The sequence below is a fragment of the Tursiops truncatus genome, chromosome 15 (assembly GCF_011762595.2).
Source record: "Tursiops truncatus isolate mTurTru1 chromosome 15, mTurTru1.mat.Y, whole genome shotgun sequence".
Lineage (NCBI taxonomy): Eukaryota > Metazoa > Chordata > Mammalia > Artiodactyla > Delphinidae > Tursiops > Tursiops truncatus.
In genome coordinates this window covers 71,126,451-71,148,559 of record NC_047048.1, presented here as the reverse complement: position 1 = coordinate 71,148,559, position 22,109 = coordinate 71,126,451, and the positions used below count along the sequence as shown (strand labels likewise).

Here is a 22,109-nt window from a genome sequence, read left to right as displayed (position 1 = left end):
ATCCATTCTGAGTTAATTTTTGTGAGTGGTGTAAGAAAGGGGTCCAGTTTCATTCTTTTGCATATGAATATCTAGTTTTCCCAAGATCATTTATTGGAGAGACCGTCTTTTCCCACTGAGCATTCTTGGCTCCGTTGTCAAATATTAGTTGACCGTATAAACATGAGTTTATTTCTGGGCTCTCGATTCTCTTTCATTGGTCTATGTGTCTATTTTTATTCCAATACCATACTGTTTTGATTACTTTAGCTTTGTAATAGAATTTGCAATCAAAAAGTGTGAAACCTCCAGCTTTGTTCTCCTTTCTCAGGACTGCTTTGGCTATTTGGGGCCTTTTGTGGTTCCATATGAATTTTAAATTGTTATTTTCTATTTCTGTGGAAAAAGTCTCAGTTACTAAATGCAATTGATATTTTAAATTGTAGTATCTTTTACACAGCACCAGGAGATTTTTTTTTCAATTTGGTTTCCTTATTAAGATTGTAATTTAGATAATACTGTTTAGTACTGTTTACTTATGTACTAACAACAAAATCTTTGGAAGGGCCCACAAATCACAGTATAGAATAAGTTCCTGAGTTTTTTTTAAATATCAAAGCAATTTTTGTGCTGTTGCAATACCTATGAAAGTCCCTAACATGTTCCAGGCAGATTTAAAATTTTTAAATATAAAACCTGTATATAGTACCAGCTATAAACAAATAAACTATATATGTATATATTTTTCTACTACCCAAGAAAAATGACAGATAACATTGTTGCAAATTTTAGTATATATCTGTCCAGAACTCCTTCTATTTTTCTACACATATTTTACATATATTATCTGATTTTACAAAATCAGATAATTTTAGACTTCCTGTTTTAAAGCAAGGTTTATCTCATTGCCATGCACTACTGAGGTAGGAGGAAAATCAAGAGTCTGTATTTTGGAAGCAAATGAGGAGAGTGTTTTCAGTAAAGCCAACTGCTACCTGGAGGCTGAATGAGATGACATTCTGTCTTATTCAAGGAAAGCCATTTAGATTTAATTCTTCTTCCTTTTATAAATATGATGATGTAGCCCAGTAGAATTTAAACTTCTACTCCATTATTTCCTGTTTTTGTTTTTATCTTTATCAAAGCTAAACAAAGTTAAACTACGGACCTGAATCCAGGAAAGGATCTAAAATAACCTACCAGCTCTTTTGTAACCTATTGGTACATTTTAAAATTTTTTACAATTCAATTACATCAAATATTATATTTTTAAATAAATAAATAAAAGGAACTGCTTCTCAAGAAAAACCTGGAAGTTACCTACACAAGTAACATTTTTACTTACTGTAAGCTGACCTGCTACCCCAAAATCTGCAAGTTTGGCATGACCTTCTGTATTTAGCAAAATATTTCCTGCCTTGATATCTCGGTGTATTTTTCTCATAAAATGAAGGTATTCCAGTCCCTTAAGTGTTGACTGTAATATTGTAGCTATTTCATCTTCTGTTAACTGAAAAAAGAATGAGAAGTTAAAATGCTATTAGTTTACATCAGCACATTTGAAAAAGGAAAAAAATAAATAAGACCCAAACTCCTTTCCTAGAATATACAATCTTATTCAACGTGTGAACAGCATTTGATAGCTTATAATACCATCGCTATGCTGAATATACAATCTTATTCAACGTGTGAACAGCATTTGACAGCTTATAATACCATCGCTATGCTGACCACTCCCAAAGTTTTATTTCCAGCCCAGATCTCTCCCCAAATATCAGATTCATATATTTGCCCACACTACACCTCCAAATGAATACCTAACAAGCATCATAAGCATAACATGTCAAAATCAAATTCTTTATTTTTACCACCACCCTATCCCTTTCTTTACCACCCACTCACCTACTCTACTCTTCCCATGGTCATCTCTCTCTCAGTAAAAGGCAATTTCATTCTTCCAGTTGCTCTGGCCAAAAACCTTGAGGTCATCCTTGGCTCTTCTCTGTCTTCAAAATATATGCAACTATATCCTCTGTAATCACCCAGATCCAAGCCACCATAATGCCCTGCCAGAACTATTCTAATAATCTCCTAACTGGTCTCGTTGCTTCTGCCCTTGACCCTTTACATTGTATTTTCCACACAGCAGCCATGATGAACCGTTTAAAATATAAGCCATATCTGCTCAAAATCGTCCAGTGCCTTTCTAAGTCACTCAGAATTCAAGCCAGTCCTCACCAAGGTCTTACCTTATCTGGCTCCCAGCTACCTTCATCTTCTATCACCTTCTACCTTGCTCATCCTGTTTCAGCCACATAGGCTACCCTGCTATTCCTTGAACACTCTAAACACACTACCACTTCTGGGCCTTTTTATCTGTTCTCTCTGCCTGCAGTGCCCTTCAACTAGATTTCTGGGTGAGTTGGTCCCTTACTTCACTGTCTCTGCCCAAATGTCACCTCATCAGAAAATCAGAGAGGCCTTTGCTAGCTCCGTCCATTCCTAGACCGTTCTCTATCCCCTTATCCTACTTATTGGTCATTGCAGCATTATCACCACCTGACATACTATACATTATCTGTATACCTATTTATGTGACATCTTCCCCATTAGAAACATAGGCTCCATTTTAAAATGTCTTTGATTTGCTTACTATTGAATCCCTAGCACCAAGAAAGCCACCTAGCACACCGTAGGTCCTGAAAAAATATTTGCTGAATGATGATGAGTAAACGTAAGCAAGAATGCGGGAGACTAACAGAATATCTGATCGGTGCAGTGCTGACTTTGTGCTGATCCAACCCCAGTCCTAAACAAACTCAATCAACTGACTCTCAATCAGTCCCCTTCTGACGAACAACTCATATTTAGAAGGGAATATGCTGTGGTGCAAAAAGTATGCAATTTGGGATTAGAAAGACCTAGTTTTTACTCTTGGCTCTACTTTCTAGTTGTGTGATTTCAGCAAGTTATCTAATGTCTCTTAGTCTCAGTTGCTCCACCTATAAAATAGGCGAATCACCTTTCTTCAAGATCGCCATGAAAATCAAATGATATAGTAAGGCATGTAAGAAACCATGTTGTTTAATAACTATTACAGAATCAATCAGACAATCACCAAATATTTAATAAGCATCTATTATGAGCCAGGCATTATGCTAATAATATTAAAAATAACTAAAAAATATTAAGCATTTCATCTATGCTACGCACTACTTTTATAATCTCACTTAATCCTTATAAAAATCGAATGAGGGGCTTCCCCAGTGGTGCAGTGGTTGAGAATCCGCCTGCCAATGCAGGGGACACGGGTTCGATCCCTGGTCCGGGAAGATCCCACATGCCGCGGAGCAACTAAGCTCATGTGCCACAACTACTGAGCCTGTGCTCTACAGCCCATGAGCCACAACTACTGAGCCCGTGGGCCGCAACTACTGAATCCCGTGCGCCTAGAGTCCATGCTCCACAATGAGAGAAGCCACTGCAATGAGAAGCCTGTGCACCGCAACGAAGAGTAGCCCCCGCTCGCCGCAACTAGAGAAAGCCCACGTGCAGCAACAAAGACCCAACACAGCCAAAAATAAATAAATAAATACAAATTTAAAAAAAAAAATCGAATGAGGTAGGTACTATTATTATCATCACCGTTTCACAGATAAGGAGGGTGAAGCACAGACAAGTAATTTGTGCCAAAGGTCACAGAGCTAATAAATGACAGAGGTTTCATTAAAATCCAAGCAAACACTATTGGCACAGTGGCAAGCAAGAGTTTGGGGTACCTTCTGTGGCCAAAGAACAAAGTTCATGACTTACTAACTCTTTATTCTAACCAACTGAGTTAATCAGTTAAGGTAGCACTGCCCAACAGAAATATAACGTGAGTCGTATACTAAGGCATATATGTGGAACCTAGAAAAATGGTACAGATAAACCAGTCTGCAGGGCAGAAATAGATACTCAGATGTAGAGAACAAACGTATGGACACCAAGGGGGGAAAGTGGTGGTGGTGTGATGAATGGGGAGATTGGGATTGACATGTACACACTAATATGTATAAAATAGATAACTAATAAGAACCTGCTATATAAAAAATAAATTAAATTAAATTAAAAAAACAAAAACACCCAACCTAACTTTTTGGCCAACCCAGTAGGACCTTGTTGTTTATAGAAGTTATCTTTTATATCAGATGGCTCACTCACTTGCTTAGAACCCAGCAACTGTTTCCTATTGTACATGGAAAAAAAATCAAACTCATTATCACCGCCAATAATACCCAACATAATCTAGCCCTGCCCCCCTGCCTCACCTCACCTCCCACAGCTTCCCGCTTACCTATTCCTCTCTAGTCATGTAGTGGCCTTCTCTCCAGCACTCAAACGTGCCAAATTCATTCTACCTAGAATGTTCTTTTAGAATTCATGGCTGCTTCTTGTCATTCACGTTTTACTTCAAATGTCGCCTCCCCGAGTGACAATTAAACGTTTCTCAACCATCTCCTCGCAAGTAGCCCACCAAGCACCCACTATCACTTTATTGTCACTCCCTGTCTTCACAGCAGTTCTCTCTATCTGGTATTTATTCTCTGGTTACCACTAATTTGCTTTTTGTTGCCTTACTAGAAAATGCACTACCACGAGAGCACGGTCCTTGTCTTATTTACTACTGGATCCCGAAGGCCTAGACCAGTGTTCTAGAAATACTTACTGAACGAATAAACAAAGAGTTTAAGCAACTGAACCCAAACTAGAACCCATGGCTCCTAGCTTTTCTCTCAGCAATCACAGTAACAGCAAATCATCTTTCACAGAGAGTTTTCTCTGATTAGGAAGCTAATCTGTGAACACGCTGGGTAGAAGGAGAAAACCCAACCAAATTTAAACACTCAGAACTCATTGCTTAACCAAGATTTGATTGTCATTTTTGTCCCCAGTTAGAAATAAGCAAAGCACTTCACTGGACTGGGTTGGTTGGTATCAAAATTGCCACATTTAAGCGACATCAAAAAGCAGAGGCGGGGGCTTCCCTGGTGGCGCAGTGGTTGAGTCCGCCTGCCGATGTAGGGGACACGGGTTTGTGCCCCGGTCCGGGAAGATCCCACATGCCGCGGAGCGGCTGGGCCCGTGAGCCATGGCCGCTGAGCCTGCGCTCCGCAACGGGAGAGGCCACAACAGTGAGAGGCCCGCGTACCGCAAAAAAAAAACAAAAACAAAAACAAACAAAAAAAAAAGCAGAGGGGGAAAGAACCATGGAAAGGGGGAAATACCTACTATTCCAGAAGGTGAACTTACCGTTTTATTTCGTAATCGAATGATATCAGACACAGAACCAGCCCCACAGTACTCCATCACAATCCACAAGTCTGTGTTCTTAAAGTAACTGCCATAGTATTTGACTACGTGAGGGCTAGAGAGAGACAATGAGTTAGTGGAGCAGCCTTCAAACATCACTATGAATTCATGATGTTAAATACATGAAAATTAATTTCTCAGCTCAAGAGGTCAATTATTCATATTTAAGGTTAAAACACGCACCCTCTTGATGAGAATGTAAAACAGTACAGATTTCTGGAGGGCAATAATAGTGCAAAAATTGTGTGGGTCTCAACCCAGCAGTTGTAAGTCTGCAATTCATCCTAAGAAAATTACAGATGTTCAAAAAGAAATAGGTAACATCACAGTACTGTCTATAAAAGTGAAAATTCAGATACCATCTAAATGTCTGACATTAGGGAGTTTCTCCAAGAAATAATGATATATCCGTTTAATGCAACAACCATGAATCCATGGAAAACGTTATAGAAGAATACTTGATAATACGAGACGACACTCTGTTTACCAAAAAACAAACAAACAAAAACGCAGGTTACATAATAGCAAGCACGGTGAAACTCCAAAAAGAGATATGGAAGGATATGTATACCAAGTAGTATTTAACAACAATTCTCTCTCCAAAGAGAAAAGCGGTTTCCTTTCTTTTTTTATTTGCATTTTTCCAAGAAGTCACATATACTTTGTAACAAGGAAAAAAATAAAATCATACTACAATCTATTGTAAAGGAAAAATATTCAGAATCAGACTTGAAAGTTTGGGTCTTGAAGACAGATTTCAGAAAAATGTCAAAATCCCTTTAAAATGAAATAATCTGTCCTCTGAAGCTACCAGCTTTAGCTAGATCATTATCAGGGCTAAATAATATTGCATAACATAGTAACGGAAGATGCTAAAACCAACTCAGCTGCATTAACTCTCAAAATTTCAAACGCCCCTTCATCCTTGGGAAACATGCCAATGACAAGGACAGCAGGGAAAAAAATATACACATACACAAAATGAATATTAATGAAGAAATGGATGAATAAACCTCTTAAGATACAGATCACTACACCTGCTCTCCCTTCCCTGAATTTCTATAGTAGTTAATGCCTCTACAAGGCAATTACTGTCAGGTACACTGCTGGAGTATGTCCTATACAATCTTGTATTGTCGACTAGATTCTCCTGTTCATCTATAAGCCTGTCCTGTCCAATTAAAGTCTATAAACTCTAAGAGGGTCAGCACTCTGCCCTGTATCTCTTTGTATTTCTTAGCACAGAGTAGGCTCTTTGAAATCCCTCATCTTTAATTAGACACATTTGCACACCCTGTTTGGAACACAGCTCTTACACAATCTATCAAAAGTGGCAAAGTTCCAATTTGCCCACTGGAAAGAGCTCCTGTAATATATCTTATGCAAGAGGCAAAGAAAAACTGCTACCTTACTCTGGTCCCTCCAATCAAGAAATAGGAGGGTTTTAGCCAGTACAAAGTAACCACAAAAGTATAAAGAAAAAAAGAAAGGGAGGGAGGGAGAAGAGAAGTGATTGCATTCACAAGTCTACAAGACTTAAGGGCTCCTGGGCAAAATGCCTAGCAGGTAGCCCCACCTGCCTTAAGGTACAAGCTTTACAAACAGGAGGTACTGAGTTGATCTGCGGACCAAAAGAGCTTCAGAAAGATGAAGGCAGCCTCGAGCTGCAAGACTTTCTCATTCTCCTTTCAACTCCCTAGAGCTGCCACTGCCCTTCAGTTTGTGTTTCTCGCCAATCGAAACTGAGGAAGCCTGCTCCACCACAGTGACCTCCCATGTTGTCATGGAGCTTCAGGGCAAACCACGTGCTTTTCTGCGGTCACCTGCTGGCCCAACTTCCTGCTTGCAGCATTTGACAAATCTTAGTTCCTCAAAAATAAAATACTTAACTACTCTCAGCTGGAACCATTTCTTAAAATTGTGAAGGAAGGAACAGAACAGTAATACATAAATAAGTATTCTCTTTTTATAGGTCCATTTGCTATTCTAAGGTTTCTGGAGCGAAAACCATTTGAATTCTCTCTTCTTAGCTGTCTCTGTAGAAATGTTTTCTCAATAGGAAGTAAGAGAGATCATTATCAAAAAAAAAAAAGGCTAGCCACCACCACCTTCTGCCTCTTTGCCTCTTCTTCCTAGTTTTGAAAAGGGCTAAACTGAAACAAAACAAAACAATGCAAAAACAGAAACTCTGAAAGTTTAGCTGCTGAAACACAGAAACTTTTTCATCATTTTTTTTTCTGAAAAGAACATTCGTAGTGATTCCACTAAACTCTTCCGTTTGCAAAATATCTAAGTAAATGCAATTCTAGGCGTCAAACTCTAAATATAATCACAGTATATTCGAAACCATGTTATCTCCAAAATAACACCAGATGCCTTTACCTGTCACATTGCTGCATTATAGAGATTTCTTTGATTATCTCCTGCAGGTCTGACTCCACAGGAACTTGCTTAATAGCAACAATCTGACCTGTCTCTTTATGAATAGCTTTGTACACGCTGCCATAGGACCTATAATTGGGGGAAGGAGAACATTTACAAAGTCAAAGCAAGCCAAGAGATAAAAAGTGGTAAAACACAAGCAACTCCCCATTCTGATTTATATCCCTACATGCCCAAGACATATATACTTAGCTACACCTGCAAAATTGAGACAGCTAAAGTACTTCAGGGAAAAACTGTCCTTAAGAGAACTTACCACAAAATGGCATCTTAGAAACTTCACATTTAAATTTTACTGAATGTATTAGTAGGAAATAACAGTGATAGAGTAGCTACCATGTCTGATGTCTGCTAGAAATTGCATCATCTGAGGTTCATCCTTACAAAAAACGGGGTCATGAAGGGGTCATCATCCCTATTTTACAGGCAAATGTGAAAAGGCTCAGAGAGGTTACGTGACTTGCCCAAGGTCACATAAGTGATAAATAGGTGGTCATTCCAGGATATGAATCCAGGTCTGTCAGAATACAAAGCCTAGATTCTTTCCACATCTGTACTGGGGTACAAAAATGGGGGTCTTGGTTTTCTTGCGCTCATTCTAGTACCATGAGGTCTTTTAGTCCTTTCTCCTCCTATTTGCAATAATACTTAAAACATTAAGGAAACTAAAAATGTAAGCCTCTTAAATGCTAGTATCAGGTGAACAGAGCACATACAAATTCTTTTTGCCTTTTGCTCTATCTTCCCTTACGAGTTTATTATCAAGATAAATAAAAGGTTATGTAGCTATTCAATTTGGGGGCTAAAAGAACAGTAGATTTAGAATCTAAAGACCCAGGATTGGAGTCCTACCGCCACTAGATATCAGCTCTCATTTACAGACATATTATTAACCTTGTGCCTCAATTTTCTCATCTATAAAATGACAATACTACTACGAGACAATTGTGATGGTTAAATGAGATATCATCTTGCATAGATTACATTTTCACTGCAATTCTGGATGGCTGTCAGGGAAATAATGAGTAAATTGTCTTTCATATTTCCCAAACACACCTGTTTCTTCATACTGTCTTCGTGAAAAAAAAGATCATAACAGTGCCACCTAATACATCAAAGTAGCTGAGTGCTCTAGCTAACAAAATGACGTTCAAGGATTGTTTCAATGTGAAAGTCACAGAAAACTTTTTTAAAAAATCTATGTAGAGCACACACAAAAAATTTCCATTCCATCAGAATCCCTTATATTGGCAAAGCTAGTATAATGATACTTAAGTGTTACCTAAAACATTTTTTTTTGCCAGGGAAAGGCAACTGCTGACCATGTGTGGAAGATCCAACCACTGACCCTTCTTCCTTGATACGATAACGCCCTGACTTGTGAGGGTGGCAAATGCTTGGTCCCTGGGGCTAAAGCATGGTGGTACAAGCCAGTTGCAGGATTTCTATCCCCTTTGGCCAGTGACTGAACTAGTAGTAAGCATATGACCTAGTTCCAGCCAATGAAATTTAAGGGGAATTCTTCTGAAGGGTCTCTAGGAAAAACTTTCCTCCCTGGTAAGAGAGAAGCAAACAAGGTGGCCCATTTTCACCTGCCACTTCCTTTCCTGCTTTGGTTACTGTCATGTGAGGCATGATGCTTGAAACTAACATGGCCATCTTGAGACTATGAGAATTACACAAATGCTAAACCATTATCAAGCCAGTTAGCCATTCTGGAATCTTTCACCCCGATTTTTTGCTACTTAGTTATTAAATGCTCTTATTGGTTAGCCACTGTTAGTTGGGTATTCTGTAACTTCATCCAAAGTTATTCTTGATACCCTAGGTCCCATACATGTGAAAAGGTCTTTATTTCACCCTCATTCTGGAACGAGTTTTTCTGGATATAGAATTCTTTGACAATAGCTTTCCCTCAGCTCGTTTACTGTAGTTTTTCATCTTCTATTGCTGTAAAGAAGTCAGTTGTCATCAGGTTATCATTTTTCATGGGTAATCTCTCTTTCTGTAGCTTTTCAGATTTCTCTTTATCCTTAACATTCTGTAATTTTACTATAACTAGAAGTTGATTTATTTGGCACTCCATAAGCTTCTTCAATCTGAAGGCTTTATTCAAGTCTGGAAAATTCTTAGTATTATCTCTTTATTTCCTCTCTATTACTTCTAATCTCCTTCTAGAGCTCCTATTGGACCTATATTGGACCTCCTCAATCCATGCTGTCTTCCTAGTTTCCAACACTATATTTTTGTCCTGCATTTGGTGATCAGTCTCACTTCTAGCTTTCAATTCACAAATTCTCTCTTCAGCTTGTCTAGTTGACTGTTTATCCAATTTATTGGGCTCTAGAACTTCAATTATTGTAGTTTTCATTGTCAAGATTCCCAACTTTTTCTTTTTCATGGGGTTGTTCATGTTAATAATTTCGTGTTCTCCTTTTAAGGATGTTATTCCCTCCTTTTACCTTTTTGAAAATCGTAAACAAACGTTAAATCCTGTTTCAGATGGCTCCATTATTTCTATTTCCTCGGGTGGGAGTTCTCCCACTTGTTAGGTCTGTTGATTATCTCACGGCACTGGATTTCCTTGTATGGGTTTCCTTTTATTTTGAATGATTCTTCTCTACACAGTGCTCACTGTCATGAGTGTTTCATGATGTCAGGATGGTTTCATGGTTCCCCTAGCTCAGTCATCTAGGCTGTACAATTTAAACCAGGTCTTGCACTAGGATTTAGGGGTTTTGCCCCTCAAGACACCATACCTGAATACAGTCCAGGCCCAGTTCCTATAGTCAGGCCAGTCCCTCTGCTTTTCCCCCAGGCCACAGGCAAATGATACCACAACTCCATACAGGAAGCCCATCCACAATCTCCCGACAAGGACAAGGCATGCTTTACTCTCCTCTTACGATGACAGCTATCTTTTCTACCCCTGGTCTATAGCTGGCTATGTATCCTTATATTAAAAAAATTTTTTTCATTTATTATTCTTATATATTTGAAATGGAGAGGTTCCTACGTGCACTTACTCAGCAGTCTTGACCAGAACACCCTCCACGCCTCACTATGCTATCTGGACAGCCAAGAAAACTCCAAGAGCTCATAGGTACGATTAAGAGTCATGATTCCACAGATCACACTTACAGTACAGAGGATTTAGAAGGCTTTAGCAGTCATGCTTCCTTATAGGCAAGTCCCTTAAGACCTAATTCCCTACAACAAAAACTACAGTGATTCAATGAATTTTAACTGGCAGAGAACAAAGATGGTGGGGATGGAAGTGCTTCCCACAAGTTATGCAAGGCAAAGGTCAATGCAGAAACATAGAAATTATACAGTATTTGAGGCCAAATTAACCAGGCATAAGTCTTAATACCACTCACTAGCTATGAAACCATGGGCAAGATGTTTTTGTTATTATCCTAGGATTAAAAACTTAAATGAGTCAATGTGTAAAACTTTAAGTATAAGAGGAAAAAAAAAGGCACTAGGCTCTAATTCAAAACACTTTCCAAGTGCTGTCCATCCATCCTGGTCTGGAGCTTTGGCTCTGCTCTGCCACAGATCCACATGATTTCCTCAAAATGCAGAATAGCTGCAGCCTTGGGAATCCGATACAATCTTTTAGCCAGAGCTCATTTCACAAGGCCCATGTCAGTGAGAGTTCACAATCCATTCACTTTCCAGAACTACTTAGGGATGGCATGGCCATTTGTGTTTAGGAAGGAAGCACAGTTTGGGTTTTCCTTTGGGATTTTGCTCACTAAATGAAGCTGGTTCAGGCTCATTCAGTCGGGATGACAGAAATCCAAGCACTTGTGGTATCATTTAAAAAGACAATATGAGGATAACATGGGAAGATCTGAAGTTTTAATTGTTTTCTCTCTGGTGATGTCTTTACAGGGAAATTTCCAAGGTCCTTAATGAAGACATCCATAGATCTAAAACATAATTTAAAATAATCATAATTAGCTTAGTTTCTCCTTATTTTACATTCCTGATCACTCTCTGTCTACAGTATTCTTTTGACATTCCTCAAAACCAAACAACCCAAACAGAGCTCCCTTCAAAAACACCTAAACATACTTTAAGACTTAACTTTGATTTGTCATGATAAGGTCTGAAAAAATGCTTCAATTGATATATTTAAAAATAAAATAATAATAGTTGCCATTTAACGAGGTCTTATTAGGTGACAAGCACTGTACTAAGTACTTTAGTCCCATCTCATGAAACACTCAACATAACCCTATGAGGGAGATGCAAATATCCCCACTTTATAGTTGAGGTTTGCAAAGCTTCAAAATATTCAGCAATTTGCTCGAGCTCACTTGTTTATTATGACTAATAAACAGTAGAGCAAGTTTTAACCCAGATATGTCTGACTTCAGAGTCTATGTTCTTACAACTGTAATATACCTTCATTAAAAATGAAAGAAACAAGTTAGTTACATACATAGTCAACTATGCCTACCACTCTTGATCTTATTCTAAGTATAACCTGTGAGCATGGTTAGATTAAGGGCCTTTGACTCACTGCCTTGAGGAAATACCAAGGATATCAAGTTAGAGCTGAAAATGGCAAGCAAGAGACATAGAAGGACTGGGTTTTTTCCCCCCCGCATACCTTTAACAATGCCAAGTCAACTTGTGGTTTCAGATTCATCGTGTACTTGTCTTTTAGCAGCTCAGGTGGTGTCATCTTTTACTTCCCTTCTCTGCTTGACTTCTTGCTTGATTCCAAAGAGTATTTTTCCAACTTACAAAAAGATGATGACTAATGTTTTTCACAAGGAGGTAATCCATGGAAACCTTTTCCATGTAATCCAGGATTGGGTTTAACATTGCATATCTATATTAGGCATAAATAACACTAAACTCCAAAATAATCTAATGACGTAAAAAAGCTGATTTTAAAGAACAGACATTAATTTGACATTTTTATAAGTTAACATTTCAGGTCTTCTCTTGAACCAGAAGTACTCCCAAGAGATTTTACAAAATTACACAAACACACACCCACATGTTTATTTGCTTATATATGCATAAACTACCTCTGAAGAACACACAAAAAACTGCTATACTGGTTGCTTCTGGGTGGCTGAGAGAGAGAGACAGGAGGCAAATTTTTTTCATTTTAACACTTTTACACTTTTAAAATTCTGGATCATGTGACTTGATTACCTATTCAAAAATGAACAACAAAAACTTAAGAAAGGGTGTCTCTAATATTTTAATGTCTTGGTCCTTAAGATAAAGAAATAAACATATGAAGATTAAAAGTATCAATATATGTAAAAGTATAAAAACTTATGATATAACGTTTATTGTATCAGGAAAGCCAATGATGGCCACTATCTACTACCAAATATCATTTCACCAGTATTTTATAAACTCATTCACAATCTGTGTTTCAAGAAGTCCTCTGGTTCCCAATCTGTAATTCTGGATCTCTTAGGAAAGATGTAAAGGTAGTGACAGTCCTTGACTTATTTACTGTATTTCCCAACGCTACATTAACTATTGATAAAATGCTGAATTCCTTTTTTTTTTCGCTGCTCTGTGTGGCATGCAGGATCTTAGTTCCCTGACCAGGGGTGGAACTCGTGCCCCCTTCAGTGGAAGTGTGGAGCCTTAACCACTGGACCGCCAGGGAAGTCCCTCCAGTGTTTTTTTCATGAAACAAGTTATTGCATATCTCTCAGAAGCTATGAACAGAAAATTAAAATATGTCTGATTAATAAAAAAAATTTAAATGAAGTAAAAACTAATTAGTGTTATCTGTTAAACAGATAAAATCATGCAAACCACAGATTTTACAAGAGAGAAAACAATAGATGTCCATGGTGTTGAAAAGATCAGGAATCACTAAATCTGTCTATAGAACTAATTGGGGGAAGAGGGAAAGGGCATTTCAAGTATTAAATTTACCTCCTACACTACCCAGAGCAGTGGTGATATGCAACATTCCCCTTTCTTTTCCTTAGTTTTCCAAATTATTGCCACGAGAAAGGTTCACATCCTTCTGGTGTTGGGGCAGGAAAAAGACTGGGACCTACTTAGTCCACCTACATTTTCTGTGTACTCACCCTTCTCCAAGTTTCTCTAAGACATCAAACACTTCTTCTGGTTGTTTAGTTAAACTATCTTCATCTAACTTTTTCAGCTGCCTGTGGACGAAGAATTTAAACATAAAATACATTTTACTTGCTAGCAACTAGAATACAAAATGCATTATTTATTTTACAATTAGCATCTTAGGGATTTCTTTACACAGTCTTCACTGGTAAATGACCATAAAGGCAAGCTAAGAGAACTTTAAGGGAAGCTGAAGGGCTGGTCTATGGACATGTTACACATGTCCTTGGTCACCCTGATCAGCAGAATCAGGACCAGAGGGTGAAGAGCTACCAAGAGGCTGACTTCAGTTCCACAGGAGCAAGAATTTTCTAACAATAAAAGTTGTTACGAAATGGTTTAGACTGCCTTAAGAAGTCCCTAGATTCCCATCACTGGAGCATCTAAACAGAAAATGAGTCCTCGTGTGGCTGAAATGTTATAGAGTGGATTTAAGCATTAGCTATAACCTTCAGAATCCATTTAAATCTTGAGATTCCATGAATTAAGATGGCATAACTCTCTGTTCAGAAAAGATGTTTAATGCAAGCTTAGCTATGAACTGAAACATGGTCTTAGACTAGAGGCCAAGGAAGACATAGAAGAGTCTTGCCCTCCATTAGCAAGACTTTGGTACTTCTGTCGAAATATGTGGATTCTGTAGGTATCACAGAAACAGAAAGTGGAGAGTATACACTCAGACGTGACCAAAAGTAAAAACTAACCAGGCAGCTGGGAGTTTCAAATAGTCTCACCAAGACTCTCTGATGGGCAGTTGTATACCTGACTATTTCCCGAAATCAGATAGGTGCTGCTCACAACTTCCAGATAATTGGGATTTTTCTGACTATGACAAACATGGGAGGTTATAAATTAAGAGTAGGGTTTTTTAAAAAAAAACTCTGAGACCTCTGAAAATTATTAACAGGCTTAAAGGAGGAGTTTGCTAATGACTATTTGCGTGTGTGGGTTCTACACAATGGTTTCCTGAAACTACAAAGGACAACAAAGAAAGGAGAGCTCAGGAAATGGTGAAATATGGAAGTAGTCCACTGAAAATTTCTTTGAAAAGAAAAATGTTTAAACTAGCTGGACAATACCAATTTTTACAAGAAAAGACTTGAACAAAAAAAAATACACATACACATAAATGTGTACCTTCCTAGATAAAGTGGCAAAACCACGAAAGAAGCCAAAAAAGAGACAAAAGAAAAAAAAAAACCCACACACCTCAACACATCAAGTGTATCCACCAATAAACGCTGATCTCAAAAAGACAATCTTAACAGGATTTTATAAATGTCAAAGACTAGAGAAATGGAGAACTGCTCCAAGTCAGTAACTTCCATAACTTGAAAATTAACAAACACGACCACACCGACCTTTGAAAATCAAAAGGTTCTAAGAATTAAATTCCAATGACATCACAAAAACTCCCAGTTTCAAAACAAGAAGGACTGAAGCGAAATTCCTCTTCAATGTCAGAAGTGAAATTTCTATGAACTCAGAAATTAGAATGAACATCCCATAACCCGGGGGAGGGGGGGTGAAGCATTGAATTTATAACTGTTTAAACAATGGACAATACCTCATTTCTCAAGTATAATTACAGTTTTATAAACAGTTCATATAAAGGAAGATCAAATGTGTTCCTCTGAAGTGGTGACTTCGTGGTTTACAAAAAGCAAAACTCACTATTTCAACTATTACAGAGAACACAGCATAACAAAGGAAACGGCCACTGCCATGAGAGACAGCTGCAGGCCTCTGATAATACTGTGACAGACAAACTTTATATGAGTGCTAGATACTTCTTTAAAACAATCTAAGTGGGGTTTTTGTTTGGTTTTGGTCTGGTCTTAAGGGATCTTTTTATCTCTGGTGCCTGAATCCAGAGGTGGTCAATAAGAACATTTGTTAAATGGATTAATGAATGCAATGATGAGAATCATAAACCTTTCTCAGCAATCCTTGTGAGGTTTCAAAACTAAAAGAATATCACCCTGAAAAAGTATTACTGTGTTATCGACAAATAAGATCTCTATGGAAAATCTTTTGATAAGGGACTCAATGCTATTTTTTACATGAGTCTTCATGGAAGAAGCACTATAACCAAACAGCCCAACTCTGATGATTCAGCCCTCTCAGCTGTACTTCCCCAGGTCCTAGGTAGTTTCACTGCTTGCTCATAACTTAACAGGCCTGGCCAACACAGCCTCCATGGATCCAACACAGGGGGATGCTCCGCTCCTAAGTCAGGTGGCCACGTGGACGGCCAGCATCCCAGAAATGTACTTACACATTCCACCACACTATTTGTATCTAATGGCAACTCACTTCTTAAAATCATAAACTCCTACATAAACCGTCAACTTTAATCTATCATCATTCACTTAGTCACACACAAATGTCAAACTCAAGGACACAAAGAACACTTCCTGCATTGGGATTGCTTTCCCTTGTTGGAAACACATGCCATCTGAATCTCTGAAAAGACACCTGTATCTTCCAAACACAATAAGGGTGTTTATGAAGTAGTTACTCACCGGTTTGGCTAATTCCCAAATTTCTTTCTCCCACCTTAGAACTCTTGTCAGGTCCATTTTGTTTATATATACCTATTCCTCTTTCCACACAGAAGTTGTTGTGGGTTACAACTCATATATAAGATAAATGGATGAAATTTTTTAATGAAAATAAAATTGATGTGTTTCCCTCTCCCAACCCCCTCAAATTCATGTTAAAGTCCTAACCCCCAGTACCTCAGAATGTGACTGTATTTAGAGACAGGGCCTTTAAAGAGGTAATTAAGGTAAAAATGAGGTCAATGGGTGGGCCCTAATCCAACATGACTGGTGTCCTCATAAGATAAGGACACAGACAGTCACAGAGGGAAGACCATGTGAAGAGAGGCCTCAACAGAAAACAACCCTGCTGATGGCTTGATCTCAGACTTCTAGCCTCCAGAACTGTGAGGAAATAAATTTCTGTTAAGTTGCCCAGTCTGTGAAACTGACACAGCAGGCCTAACAAACTGATACAAATGATAATAAAGTTAACTGGCTGCAAGTCTCGGCAGTTCACCAGCTATGGTGAGCAGGAAAGCACCAGTCATTTAAGTATTCAGCCCTCCTGGACAATTTTTTTTGAAATACTGACCAGCAAGAGTTTACTAATACTCCACTTATTTAATCTCAGTGATCTCGAAGATGGTTGAGAATCACACTGTAAGGTTAGAAAAGCTTGGAGCAACCTTATAGGTGTTACAGAGTACCTGCCCTCTTCATGAGAGGAGTTGTACTCCTGTACGTTGATCAAAAATTATACATAATTTGAAAACAAAACAAAAAAAAGAATTCAGCCCTGCAATGCTTTTCTCTTGCACATTCAATAAAATTTTTAAAATCCAAAAGGCCCAGGAAATGAGTGTGTCAAAACCAAAAAGGTTTACTCTTTTGCCCAAGATTATACAGCACAAGGCAAAAGCAGAAACAAAACGCAGGTTCCTAATTCTCTTTTCAATTAAACCAGGGCCTCAGGGAGAGAACGAACACGTTTCAGAAGGATTTATAACCAGTGTCCATTTATAATTGGATCTATGGTGCTATAGCATATATCTGCTAACATACACAAGGTCCTGTGAAACAGGGATACTTCCAGAAAGGCATCAGACTGAGGCAGCCAAGAGCATGGACTCTGGACCAGACTGCTTGGATTAAAATCCCAGCTCTGGGGCTTCCCTGGTGGCGCAGTGGTTGAGACTCCGCCTGCCGGTGCAGGGGACACGGGTTCGTGCCCCTGTCCGGGAAGATCCCACATGCCACAGAGCGGCTGGGCCTGTGAGCCATGGCCGCTGAGCCTGCGTGTCCGGAGCCTGTGCTCTGCAATGGGAGAGGCCACAACAGTGAGAGGCCCGCATACCACAAAAAAAAAAAAAAAAAAAAAAAAAAAAAAAAAAACCCAGCTCTGGGGCTTCCCTGGTGGTGCAGTGGTTAAGACTCAACCTGCCAATGCAGGGGACACGGGTTCGAGCCCTGGTCCAGGAAGATCCCACATGCCGCGGAGCAACTAAGCCCGTGCGCCACAACTACTGAGCCTGCGCTCTAGAGCCTGCGTGCCACAACTACTGAAGCCCGCGTGCCACAACTACTGAAGCCCGCGCGCCTAGAGCCCATGCTCCACAACAAGAGAAGCTACCGCAACGAGAAGCCCACGCACCGCAACAAAGAGTAGCCCCCGCTCGCCGCAACTAGAGAAAGCCAGTGCGCAGCAACAAAGACCCAACTCAGCCAAAAATTAATTAATTAATTAATTTTAAAAGAAATCTCAGCTCTGTCACTTAGTAACTGTGGGACTTTTGGCTGATCACTAACCTCTCTGGGCCTCAGTTTCCTCACCTGTAAAATAGAGATACAGGTGATGGGATTGATGTGAGGGTCAAATGAGTCAACGATAAGTTGAACCATATGAAACTTCTATTTTTATAGATCAAAAATGGTCAAATATCAGCAAATTCATATGGTTCAACAAGAGACATGGAAAGCACTGAGAATAGTGTCTGGCGCCCAGTAAGTGCTAGATGAGTGCAATGATGATTTTATTTCAGACTCAGCGCACTACAGTAGGGTGAGCTGAGTCCATCCCAACCAGCTATTTGCCTTCTGCAAGTGTTTGTGCCCTTCAAACAAAGCCAAGGGCGCAGCCCAGGCTGTCGATCCCTTCCCTTCACCTCTCCACTGCCCCGAATTCCCACACACTGAACACTTCCTACTTTAGAGTTCATTCTGCTGCAGGAAGTCAGGGGTCTCTGTGAAACTGAAGCGAACTGCACTGGCACCTCAGTCTCTACTCTCGATTTTTCTCCAGATGTGGCAGAGTGAGAGAAGACCCTGGTGTCCACAGAGCAAATCACTGATACAACTGCAACCAACTCAGGGGATTAGACTTTTCAGGATCAGCCACCCCCCAGATCTTGACTTAAAACAATTTCCAGGGAGCAAGAGGATTTGGAGCTGATATAAAACAATACAGACCTGAAAAGGGCACAGTCTGGCCACGTCCAGTGACCCAGACCTAGAGCAAAGAAGTCAACATACAGGACTGTGTCTCAACTCTTCTGGGCCTCAATTTGCCCGTCCAGAAAATGGTCTCTTATTTCCCTCTCTACCTCCCAGTGCTGGATATGAGGAAAATTTGGAGGACCCTGCATATCAGGGATGAAAGGCGCCATCATCTAGAGTGGGGACCAAAACCATCTTCTTACATGCTCTCCTCCACGAAGCCTCCCTTGCCAGACCGTCCACCTGCCTTGGCACATCTTCAGCCTCAGGCGCAAAGCTTTTCCCCTCAGCAGATCCTCTCCACTGCACCCCTCGGGTGGGACTCCCTCCCTTAGAAAGTCTGCCCAGCTCTCCTCTCTGCTAGTTCCCGACCCATCCCTTAGCCAGACCCCTCGTAGGTTCTCATCTGGCTTCAGCATGCTCCCTACCTCAGTGAGTCCCTTCTAGGACAGTACTCACCCAGTGGCCCCCGCCCTCAGCAGGTGCTCTCCTTAACTTGTCCCCACGTTCCTCAGCAGCTGCTCCCCCCACCTGTCCCCCACTTCCGCCAGTATGTTACCCCAGCAAGCGATCTCTCTAACCAGCCCCACATTTATCCCCCTCGGCCGGACCCCCACCAGCCAGAGGTCCCTGATTCAGCAGGTGCCCCATCAGCCGGATCACCCCGCAGGTCCGTCCCCTCCGGGGTCTCGCACGCCAGTGTCTCCCCTCTGCCAGTTCCCGCCTTTCCCTCTCCCCCCACCCCCTTCCTCTTGGCCAGCAGCCCCTCACCGGCGCGGCGGGTTCCTGAGCTGCACCGTCTCCATGGCGCTGCCGGCAGCCGCCCAGACCCGCTCACAGATCCATCCTCCCCCGGGACCTCCTGGATCCCGCCCCGCAGACCCTCCCACACTTCCGCTTTCCGCCCCTACCGGAAGCGGCGCGCGGGGCGGGAGCGGGGCGGGGCCACGAGGTCCGGGCCTGGACCACGTGGTGTGGACCCGAGTCACGTGGAGCGCCGAGGCGCGGACCCGGAACTGCGGAGCACTGGAGCCTCCTCCCGGGGGAGGCCTCCTCAATCAAGCTCGGGACGGCGTCCTTGTCTCTTGCGACATTGTTCGCCCAAGACACTCGGTCTCGAAACCAAGAACCCATCTGTGCCTCGGGCCCGGCCGCTCATTTCTCAGACGGAGATACTGAGGCTTCTTGCGAAGCACCGCCTTGATAAGAACTGTGGATTCTCCCAAATTCTACGCGGGAGGTATTTGTGGTTTCCTACCGTTCCTTTCTGGTTGAATTCTTGTTCCAGGTGGAGGCTGGAACGTGCATGACCTCTCATTGGATGTCACATAGCATCAGCTTGCAAATTGCCGCATCCTTTTAAGAGCCTTACCTTTCAGTCAGTTTGAGGACATAAAAATAGCTAATGTTTATTAAGCTCTTACCATGTACTTGCTTTCATATATTATCTCATTTAATCCTTATATCAAGCCTGTAACGTTATCTCCAATCTTATCTATTAATTATTTGACACTGCTTATCACGTTTGCGGTACTCCACTACTATTAACTCATTTAATATTCTTAAACACTGTAAGTTAGGTAATATTATTCTCGTAAGGCCAGAGAGGTGAAGCTCCCATAGCTAAAAGTATAGGTTTGGGGATTTAAATCCAGATGGATCTGATTCCAGAGCCTGCACCACCAAACTGGACAACCACTTGGACCCTCTGGTTGGGCATGAGAGACAGAGCTTCCTCTCCACTCAGAGATCCAGTTACAGCTGTGGAAGTTCATAAATCCTCAGTTGCCACCACCATCAGCAAGTGTTTAAGAAAGTGGAAGATTCCACCTAATTTACTCACAGAGAAAGTTACCCAGAGCAGCCTCTCACTGGTTTTAATTGTCCTACTTTTCTCAAAGATATGCCATCTACAAAACCTAACACCTGATCAACCACCTTTCAGGGTCACCCAGGTATGGGACCCCATATGTTAAAAGCGGAGTAATGGAGCCTTTCTCCTGACAGGAGGAAAACATTTACTGAGAATCTACTATGTGCCAGGCACAATTCTAAGCTACCACTTAAGCCTCAAAAAACCCTATGAAGTAAGAATTATACCCATAATTCCTCTGCTCCATTGTGTCAGTCAGCGGCAGTCAGAATTTGGATGAATCCCTGCCCAAAATGGCTCACTCACATGGCTGACAAATTGGTGTTAGTGTTGGCTGGAAGCCCACTTGGTGATCAGGGATGGGGGGTCCAACTCCATTTTTCTTGAGCCTCCTCACAGAATAAAGGCTGGCTTCTAAAGTATATTTCTGGAAAGAGCCAGGAGGAAGCTGTAATGCCTTTCAATGGCATAGCTTTGGAAGGTACATAATGTCATTTCCCCTGTTGAAGGGGCCCCCAAAGACCCACCCAGTTTCAAGGAGAGTGGACATATGATTCCATCTCTTGATAGGGGAGTGGCAAGGTTTTGGAGGAGCATGGAGAACTGGAAATACTGTTTCAGCCATTTAGGGAAAATACAACTTGCCTCAGGTGTACTTGTCTGGTATACCACTTAGAATATATTCAGCCTCAAGCAACTGAAAAAGAACAATCTAAATGGTGGTTTAAGGCACAGTGGCATTTGTTGGGCTGCACCCCACAGGCCTACAAGGCCTGTGCTTGCCCAGCTTCAAGACCGAAGAAAGAACCTGGAATCAGCAACAGAGACATCAATAGTTTGATGGATGGGGGAGCTTACATGCCTGAAGCAAGGTCCTGGAGTGACACCCCACCCGTGTGCAGTTCACGGCAGGCAGGACATAGTGGCAGTCTTTGCTGGGGGGGGGGGGGGAATTACCAGTTATAGGGGAATTGATGTCAGGTGGGCTCATTAGTTACTGGGGAAACCAGCAGAGGGGCATGCCCCTCACCACCCCTTTGATAAGCCATGATTAGCTGGGGCCTAGGACAAGTACGGAGGAAGGTCAGTCATGTGAGTAGGGTATAGGTGCAGCAGGCCCTGGTCCGCCAGGGGATGTACAGAGAGCAAGAGAACAGCCATCTTGAGTGGCCTGACGTTACAGCATATCTTGTTTATAACTAAGAAGTCCAGAAGTCAGCAGTTGTAGGGTTGATTCAGGGGCACAAGCACATCGATTTCATCTTTCCTCTCTGGCCTGATTCAGCATG

General features: G+C 41.0%; 1 protein-coding gene across 9 annotated transcripts in view; it reads right to left on the bottom strand.

The window, feature by feature from the left end:
- The window catches only part of STK4 (serine/threonine kinase 4), a 127,552-nt gene extending 107,686 nt beyond the window's left edge, over positions 1 to 19,866 (bottom strand). For 5 of the 9 annotated variants that reach the window (XR_004522303.2, XM_033841236.2, XM_019943905.3 and 2 more), the window contains exons 1-5: positions 19,719 to 19,866; positions 13,860 to 13,940; positions 7,714 to 7,842; positions 5,272 to 5,386; positions 1,325 to 1,489 (exon numbers count right to left, since the gene is read on the bottom strand). Coding sequence is in view for 8 of the 9 variants with exons in the window: in XM_033841236.2 (XP_033697127.1) it covers positions 1,325 to 1,489; positions 5,272 to 5,386; positions 7,714 to 7,842; positions 13,860 to 13,940; positions 19,719 to 19,753 (525 nt within the window). In the remaining variant the exon portion in view is untranslated. Of the gene's footprint in view, positions 1 to 1,324; positions 1,490 to 5,271; positions 5,387 to 7,713; positions 7,843 to 10,235; positions 10,696 to 11,534; positions 11,712 to 12,397; positions 12,544 to 13,859; positions 13,941 to 19,718 lie in introns of those variants that run through there. The other 4 variants (XM_019943908.3, XM_019943910.3, XM_019943909.3 and 1 more) reach the window with 4 other exon arrangements.
- Between the last annotated feature and the right edge of the window lie 2,243 nt (positions 19,867 to 22,109).